The sequence below is a fragment of the Vigna umbellata genome, chromosome 5 (genome assembly GCF_029865625.1).
Source record: "Vigna umbellata cultivar VRB3 chromosome 5, Vumbellata_1.0, whole genome shotgun sequence".
Taxonomy (NCBI): Eukaryota; Viridiplantae; Streptophyta; class Magnoliopsida; order Fabales; family Fabaceae; genus Vigna; species Vigna umbellata.
The window spans coordinates 33,451,984-33,462,145 of record NC_142169.1 but is presented as its reverse complement, the minus strand read 5'-3'; the positions used below and the strand labels follow the sequence as shown (position 1 = coordinate 33,462,145).

General features: G+C 27.5%; 1 protein-coding gene across 1 annotated transcript; it reads right to left on the bottom strand.

The window, feature by feature from the left end:
- Window positions 1-8,274: 8,274 nt before the first annotated feature.
- LOC124825012 (putative transcription factor bHLH086) lies at window positions 8,275-10,162 on the bottom strand. Its single transcript, XM_047297545.2, has 5 exons — window positions 9,351-10,162; window positions 9,062-9,163; window positions 8,877-8,942; window positions 8,719-8,784; window positions 8,275-8,621 (listed from the first exon to the last, which is right to left on the bottom strand). Exons 1-5 carry the CDS (start codon window positions 10,005-10,007, stop codon window positions 8,499-8,501), a joined length of 1,014 nt encoding a protein of 337 aa, XP_047153501.1. The 5' UTR covers window positions 10,008-10,162; the 3' UTR covers window positions 8,275-8,498.

Here is a 10,162-nt window from a genome sequence, read left to right as displayed (position 1 = left end):
AAAAACTTTAACATTTCATTTTACTAGAATAAAACTAATAAAATAAGTGTTACAAATATGATAATTGATGAGAAACTTAAAATTCAAGATAGTTAAAAACTTACGTATAAATACTAAACATCAAATTATAATATATAAATGAGATATAAACCTCATCCTACAATTCAGTATTGTAGGATTGAATTAGGTTTAAAAATACTTTGCATCGAAATCAAATAAGAAACATGAAATAATCAATGAAAGTTTATAATATTTAATTGAGGAGGAAATAATCATACTTCTATTCCGTAAAATATACATAAAGTTATTGATTAAGATTATTCGGACAAGATTTATATTATAATATAATAAATGTCGATTTCAAAGTCTAAAATGTATGTATTGCTGTCAATATGAATGACCTTGAAACTTTACACGTAAAAATATGTTGATATTATTTATTACATATTATAATATTAGACGGTAACTTGCCCCTTATTTGTGTTTTGTTTTGTAATGATGGCTATAATAATGTATTTACAAGATTGCAGAAATAAGCCTTGCATAACATTTTTTTAATTGCCGAAATAAATTACGAATTGAATGTGTTTAAATAAGCTTTCAATATATCTACAAGAGTTGCTTATGAATTATTAAAGAAGAAAATTATTATATAAATAATTATAAACAGCTCAAATTTATTAATCTACATTAAAATGATGTTTCTATTTATAATAAACTCTCCTTCTGAATGTTTTAAATGAAATATGTATAGTTGTGTATATATACCACTTTTTATTTTTAATTTCTTATAATAATTTTTGTATTAAATGTTTAACGCTGATTCAAAAATAACTTGTAATCTCTAAACAGTAAAATTGGTTCGGCGAGCAAGAACTTTTTTTATCTAGATTGTATTTCATAAAAAAAAAATATAAAGTTTTATTTGCTCAAAAAATGAAATTTGTTCGATAACGAAGGATATACTAATTTATGCTATTTTTTAAGAATTGAAATGTAATTATCTATTAGGGGATTAAATTATAAATAGTGTTGTTTGGAAGAACTGAAAAATTAAAAATATATTAAGTAAATAGAATATGTTATTTAAATAGATTAATAGAAGGTTTAACGGAAGAATTTGGAGCTTGGAAGTGCTCTCATTTTGAATTTGACTTTATGTTGGTGCGATGTGATGTGATGAAAATAAACAATTGCAAAGAAGACACGTCATATTAAGCCAACACAAACATCATTTTCTTTCTTGTCTCTTTTACTTTTTTTTTTTTTAATTAGGTCCCTACTTTTTGGTGTTTGCATTTTAAAAAAGTTTGAATAAGTTCCATATTTTGTTAAAAAATGTTTAATAAAGTCATTTTGATTCACGACGTTAAAAACATAACATGATTAAAACTGAATGATTTATGCAGTTTGATGAATATATGACAAATATGATATATTTTACTGTGTAAATTTAAAAAAAAAATTAAATGGCTTAATTTAAATGGGGTTAAATTTTCTAAAGTTTCAATTGATAAAACTATACTCTTTAAATCTATAATGCATTTTTGTATCTAATCCTTCATCATGAAAGTTATATATATATATATATATATATATATATATATATATATATATATATATATATATATATATATATATATATATATTGATTATAACTTTATTCATGAACTTAGTCAAAAGTAATTATTGACTTAAATTTTATGTCAAAACTAAACATCATGATAGTTAATATATTTGTAAAAACACTTCCTCCTATTCTTGATCATTTTATTCATCAATATTTATTCTCCGATTTGAGGAGATATTTGAATAAAACATAATTAAATATTTATATATAATAATTAGTTATTTTCCAAATATTATAAATATTATACATAATAAATTATTCTACTTTTTTTATATGTTAGCATATTTTGTAATTATATCTAATATTTGCTTTCACATAATTCCAAAAATCAACAATGATTGATTTTTTTTTAAGAAATCTACATGAAAATATAGCCAAATTGAATATTTTTCTACTAAACTATTTTTTCTTAAACTAATGTTTTTAATTCATTTCTTATTTGAGCGAAAATTGCACGAACTTGAGTTACATCATTACTAGAACACTTTTGGTTGAGTAAAGGTTTCATTTAAACAAAAAATTTAATCGTTTTAGAACATCTCAACAGCACCGAATCTAAAATTTTATAGAGTTTCAATCCATATACTTTAAATAAAACTTAGAAAAAAAATAATAATAAATAAATATTACTTTTTTTAAAAATAACTATCCAATTATCTTATCCATCGATTTCAAAGAACAGTACATTACAAACTAACCCATATAATAATAGTAAAACGAAAATTAATATAAAAGTAGTTTTAATGGATAATTAAAAATAAATTGAAAAGGAATAATGTAAGCACGTACGTAGTAATTATTCTTGGTAAGATTTGAGGTTCCATATGAAAGTATATCCATTATTATGATAAAGAAAAACGTAATAATTGACTTTGATCTTACTATGATGAGTCGACGAAAAAAAGACAATTTGCGTCGTAATCAAAACTTTCCAAAGTTTTAAAGGCAAAAGGAAAATGGTGAAGTTTTCATCAATGGAAGCCAATTATTAGGTGGCAAGTGGCTTTGTTCAATACTTTGATATGATGAAGAAGATAACACAGCCAATGGTGTTTGCATTTGCATCCATAAAAGGAGCTATTATCCAGTAATTGTCTCGTATGAATGAGGACACAATTTTGTTAACCAATTTAGGTTGAAACCACAAAGGTCAATTCTACGTATGATTGTGTATATACGCATGTATATGAAATTTTGAATCCTGCCTTTCAACAATATATTCGAACTCACTTCTCACAATTTTTATGTATATGAAACAGTAATTCATATATATTTTACATACCATATTATTAAATTAAATATTTACTGATTTTTTTAATGACTAACTTCTATAATATAAAAAAAAAAAACTCGAATTATCACTTCTAACATATTTTTCAATTAAATTTAATTTTTATAAAAAATATATTTATATTAAATAAATAAAATGGTTTTTTTTTGTCTTAATTAAATTTTCATTTATTAAATTCAAATAAACATTTTAAAATATATAAACGAATTGCTTAATTAATAAAAAATACAATTTTTATGTTGTGATAAATAAATGATTTTTTTATGTATTATGTATTTTTTTATAACATTTTAATAGTTTTTAATTTCTTTTAATTCTATAAAGAAGAAAATCTACATGATTAGAAATTTAAGCACAAAGATAAAAGTTTGATGTTAAAACATAAAATATGAAAAAAAATCAATAAATTTATATTTTAAAATTTTGAGTTAAAATTTTATAATATTTATTTATTTATTTTTTCTATGTATGATGGTGAAATATATACTTTGGAAGTGAATAAATCAACCTAAAGAACAATTGAAATATACTGTAAATAATTTATTGTTAATTTTGATAAAATTTCAGTAAGAAATTACTTACTTAAATTTCAATTTCACGTCTTTCATGTTAATTTTGATAATTATATCACCCCCAAAATTTATATATTTATCTAAAGTTTACATACACACAATATTTTAGTGTAAAAACACTATTATTTTAATTAAATCATGATACAAATCACACAACAAAAATAAATCAATAATTAAAAACTATCATAAAAAAAAAATAAGAACAATTTATTCCATCAAATCACATTTTTTTCATAGACACTCAGCATCCATACTAAACACATGTTTATTAAAATCAATTTAAACGTCTTTCTATTTCATGAAAAAAAACTACAAGTACGACTTCAAATCTAACATACAAGTACACTCTTTCATGTTAAATTTCACAAGAACTACATTTACATCTCATCCAACCCATCACATTGACACTTAATAACTTTTGAACGACACACACAATGCATTGAATTTAGATTCAAAAGATTTTGTAGGCATCACACTATCTTTCTCTTCAATATTTGAGAAAAGCAACTAACATTATCCACTCAAATAACAAGATAAGTTACAATATCTAATTTTATTTAAAATTATAAGCCAAGTCATAAAAATATTCATCAACTCTCATGACATATACATAATACTTTTCACTTTGTAAATTTAGTAAGCAACAAAGTCAAAAGAAATCACAAATTTAATATATTACCATTACAGAAAAACATAGTTTTACCTCCTTGATAAACATGATGTGAACATCTTACCATCAATCTCACACTTTTAAAATTAATCAATTCTCACAAATTATCTAATTTCAAGTATTAAAATATGTAAAATATAACAATAATCCCATTATAATATTAAATAGAGTCTTTATGTAATATGTTACACATTCTTAATTTATTATATTGTATCCAAATTAAAAAACAACCCATAAAGCATAAATCAATATACAACAACGGTCAAAGATAATAAACTACAACTCTTACAAATAATTCAAGTTAAAAGAAAAAAAAATACTTAACTTAAAAGTTAAAAAGTTGCAACAACTTTAACTAAAACTTAGAAAGTTTGATTTTTGCTCATTAAAATAGTCATAACTAGACCTCTAAAATTTCTTTTCAATGATCTCAAAGATATTGTAAAGCCAACATCTAAAGCTACAATTTTTATGAAGACAACTAAACCTAATTCGAAAAGAAATAAATTACTTAGTGCATACAAAATCGTTGAGCAAATTTAATGAATAAAATTTTTCACTTGCTCTTAGGTCTCAATCCATACAATGTCTCTCCATAAAATAAAATGAATGTGACAAAGTCAACCAAACATTTATATGTTCTATCTTAAAGTTTTATCAAACACTTTCAACTAAATTCTAAGAAGTCTATGTGAAGTTCAAACTTGTCTATAACAAGTCATAAATATTAAACCAAAGATATTACAATAATCCTATATTAATAGAGATTTATCTTTATCAATCAAATTCTACATGCAGCAGATCTTCATATGTATGTAGATAACCCAAGAAAAAATAAAGACAAAAAAAAAACTATCATAAATAAAATTATGATAGAATATGTAAGAATATAAGAAAGAGCATATAGAATATTGGTGGTTTTAATATCATGAGCCTATAATATTTTAATATTAAAAGTTTCAAACTATAAAGCAATTTTTTAAAAAGTTAAGTTCATTATCATAAAATTATTATTTCTCTTAAAGTCTTCCGTCTTTTCTTTAAAATATTAATCTCTATTTTATCCCTGAAGATTAAAGATTATAAAATCAGTGTCGATGAAGAGTTCTACATGTCATTCATTCAAAGAGTTAAACAAAATAAATTTTGTTTTTCTCATTTTGAGTTATTTATGCTTCTTGAGATGTATGTGAACTCGAAGACCATGTATGTAGCTCAAAAAAGTTTTTGATTAATCTTTGTTGTTTTATGATATAAATGATACAGTTAGGTATTTAATTGAGATTATGTATGTTAATTTTAAATTTGTAGTATATTGTATTTTAACTCCATAAAACCGTCTTTTTATATATCTTTGAACATTTTAGAAAAAGATTGTATAACTTTGTTTACGATTTTGACAATTCATATCTGACTACGTGTAAAAGTATAACGTTTGATCCCTTATCGTTTTCAATCATTTCACCATATATTGTTTATTTGTCTATTAGCACTAAACCAGTGAACCAGAACTCTCCTGTTCCATGAGAAATTTGTTTTTCATTAATCCTTTTTTATGACTTTTGATATTAATATTAATATTTAGATATGATATGATATGAAATGGGTAGCCATCACAGGTTGCAAAAATGTCATTCTAAATAAGATATATCTCTATTGTCCGAAATTGCAGACCAAGAATGTATGATTCTATCTTTTCCCTCATCAATCATTGAAAGAAACATAGCCACACGTGCCACCCAACTCTCAAATTGCTTCCTTCTCTTAGTGCCATCCCACTCGTGGCATACGTGTATATGTGACATGTCCAATGAAAATTATATAAAATTATAAAAATTAATTAATAAATAAGGGTTGCACATTTAACCAATTATTGTGATTTTAGGGTTTATCTATAATCATCAATATGTTGTTTTAGTGAATCACCCAAATGAATAGTTAAGTTCTGAAACTATTTGCTGTGAATTTGAATGGTTAGTTCTGTTATTTAATTTTTTAATATACATAAAGCTTTAAATTTGTGATAGAATAAGTGACTCAATGACAAGTATATAAATTGGAAATGTATTTCTCAACCACCTCATTATATCATAGAAAGAGATATGTCTCTGAAAAATATGACATGTGCATTGATCATCATTCAGCTCTGATTTATCTTTCACATAACAAAACAAATTATAGTTTACATTTTTCTCTCCCATGCCCATAGTTTTTTTTTTAAAATTTTTTCAAGTCAATTTGAGATTTGGCACTAGCACATGCAAATATTAATTAGGTTTTGGTTAAGATGGGAATCAGGAGATTATTTAAAATTCGAAGAGAACACTTGGCAATTTCTGAGCTACATACGTTCCTCACAAAACTTTTGGTGATTAAGTTAATTAATTATTATATATGTTTGGGTCAACTGTGATTAATGTCGTTGTTTATTTACTCAATTATTGAACTCTGCAGTGTCCGTGCTCTTCCAAAACTAGAAAATGTAAAATTAGAAAAGCTGAAAATATAATTTCATGAAAAGAAAAATCAACTGGACAACACCGTAGTTGTCCAACTTAAGTTGTCGTTTTCCCCTTTCTGCAGTTTCGTATCTTTGAAGGCGTGATGTGCTTAAATTTATTCAGCAAATGACACGCAAGCCTACCATGATTAACTGCTTCATTAATTCGTTACCATTATTTAATATAGATATATTTTAATGTAATCACATCAAAAAATCAATTTAATTATTTAAAAAGTATAATTATCAGAATTCTTTTATTATTGTTCATTGGAATTGCTATAAATAACCATAAAAATGAAATTGAAAATATTTTGATCATGTTTTCCCTTTAAACATATGAACCATGACAAAATAGTTAAAGAAACAAATGCATTGAATCTCTCCTTATCTTCATTTCTTTGGATATCTAATCATGAGGCTCTAATTTTCTTTAGACTAGGATAGATTAAACCTAAATACTTGAACTCTTCAAAGTTAAGGTTCTCTAATTATAGCATCTCTCATTTCATGCTCGAGGAGTTTTTTCTGTATGGGTAAAGTTGGATATTAGAAGGATTGTCATGATTGTGAATCTTTAGTGAGAGATGGCCACATATTCTAATTATTGAAATTATTTTTTAGCTTAAATTTGAGATTATCAAAGGGATTATAGTATTGACAACACATAAGAAATATTTTTGTGTAGAAGAAGATGACATTCGGAAAGCAGTTAGGAAAAGTGCCGATGTTAGGAAAAGTTGTTACAACTTACAAGTGCGTGTGATGCCTATCTTTCTCATACCCTAACATCACTGTGTGAGTGTGCGCCAGCCACACAAAAAAACTGTAGTGAACCAAATTCAATCATTTTTAACACTACATTAAATCGAATAATTAGTTAAGCTATTTTCAAGATTGTAAAGAGAATGATATTACGATTGAATTTTCTGTTCTAACTGAGTCATGGACAAATTTCGTTCTCGTTCCTTTTTCTTGATTCTCTGTTGGCTTTTGATTTATCAAATATCAATCTCATTCTCTGCCTTTTCCGAGTAATAATATAAAGAAGATGAAATCTAGATTCTTTACCACGCACTGAAGGTTCTGCTTTATATCTGCAAAGCCTGAAATTATGGAGAAGACGATAACATGAGGTGGTCCCAATATCAAAGGCCAAACCTCAATGCATGCCACCTGTTTGATATCAGACCACGGAACGTGGCTTTTAGTTTTTTATTTTAACCTTTCAATGGTGTATGTACAAACTAAAGTATTTATCCATATAAGAGATGATGAAACCATGTATGGTTAATATCTTTTGAGATATGAACAATTTATGGTCATTTTTTTATATGAAAACTAGTATCCTAATCTAACCTTCGGTTTGCATGGACCCTCATGCTAACAGATCATTCTGATATTGTCAAATTCAGAGAAAAGTCAAAGTTCAGTTTATGATTTTATTTCTTTTATTCTTGCTTGCAATAGGCATCGAGACAAATTCACGTGATTGATGTCCTCTTGAATGCTAATAAATATGCATGCAGAACGTAAGCTAATATTATATTATACATATTAATAAAGAAGGAAACTACTTTAGATCTAGCTATAGAACAGTTCATTGTAACTAATACAGAGAAAACTACCATGAGATAAAGATATTTCCATTATTTTGTTAATTAAATTCTAGGGAGATAGAGGCAACACTGAAAGATATTGGATTAAAAAGTCATGCATTCTGAATTTGTAGAATGCCGAGCTCACAATTCTCAGAGCAAGGATTTTCTTGTTCTAAAATTCTGTGCTTGATTCTTGTGACATTATTATTTCCTTGGACCCATGATTATAGTCATCTACTTTGAGTTTAAACTTCTCTCTCTTTGTGATGAACGAATGGCATCGATGACTTCCTTTACTTGAGAAATATCAGGAGGTTTTCCACCTTGCGCAGGCCAAAATTCATCAGTTGCCAGCACCTGCACCATTAACAATAAGAAAGCAAAGATGTTACCATGCTAATATATTGCAGAGAAAAACGAAATGTTCACATAAAAAACAAGAAAAAGTACTCACTTTCACTTGAAGTTGAAGAAACTTGACGTAGCTAATTGCTTTCTCCAGCATGGTAACCATATCAACCTGCAAATTTCATCATCAAGATCATTCTGATGTGTCAAAAAGCCTGGCCTTATTGCTACAAATGAAGTGAAAGAGAAAGAAAAGTAAAGCACCTTGGAGCCGTTAGGCACTAGTTCTTGTAGTATCTTCAGTCGTTCACTTATCCTCTCTCTTCGATTCTGCAAGACAAACATTCTATGAACATTGAATTCTCTTAATTTTAGCTTTGCTTTGTTTACAATCAAAACTTTGTCCGTATATATATAACATAATAAATTGACTTAGGATAGAAGCAAACCTTGGCAGCCACACTTTGAGGATCCTTGGAGGGGCTTGACTTATGTTTTAGCGTTTTGCTCTCAGTTGAGCATTGCTTCTTTGCAGCTTTCATGCTCTCTCCCTGCAAATTCAAAGTCAAACTTCACCAGTTACCATTCTATACCTTCAGAAAGCTTTCTAAGGACTAGTCAGTTATGAACATGTTCTTTTTGTACAATGATGACAGAAAAGTTGAACCTAATAAGAACTCGTGCATGCTAAGCGTTCAATTATGAATATGGTTTTGGTATGATATTGCAAAGGAATACCATAGAAGGACGCTTTTGCAACACCATCTCTCGTGCTGCTAAATTGTGGAGGCTCTTATCATTAGGGATAGTTGATGCTGAGTATAGCCACCCTGATGAACGTTCGCCATATTGCTTCTCTTTTGCATTGTCGACCATGGAGCCATAGCCACTAGCAGTTTGAAAGCAATTGAAATCCTGCACCAGGCGCATGTCTTGATTACTTCTTGGACTATGCTGATTCCAGTGGTTATGACCTTGATGCAAACTATTCTCCCAAACACAGTACTCTTTCTGACTAATATCTTTCGAGTAACAACTGTTAGGGACCAGCCTGTTATGCTGAAAGCTAAGCAAAGATTCACCACCTTGCATGAGATTGCTGTACCCTTTGAAATGAATCAGTGATTCTTCTTCGTCAAGCTGGTAACTTTTCTCCTTATAAGTATACCCTTTGCCACTGCCGGATAGAGGAGGAGAATGCGTTATACCTGAATCATTGCTGAGGCCATTGGTAGTTTGTGAGCCATTTTCCTCTTCTATAACTGATTTGTGGTACTCATTGACCCTATGAACGGTCACTGAGGTAGTTTCCACGGCCTCACTGAAAACACAGTTTGGAACCTTGGTGCTCATGGTTGAATCATGTGGAATGTTTTGGTCTTTGGCCAGTGCCATTAGAGAGGTAAAGGAAGGTTGGTTGAGGTTGGTCAACTGGGAATAGTAAGGGAGGCGTATTTGTAGATGTCAAACATTCAACTCAAATGTTATTTTATACATTAATGGAGATGGGAATAGTGTGTGACAGAAATATTAAGTATGGGGAAACAAGA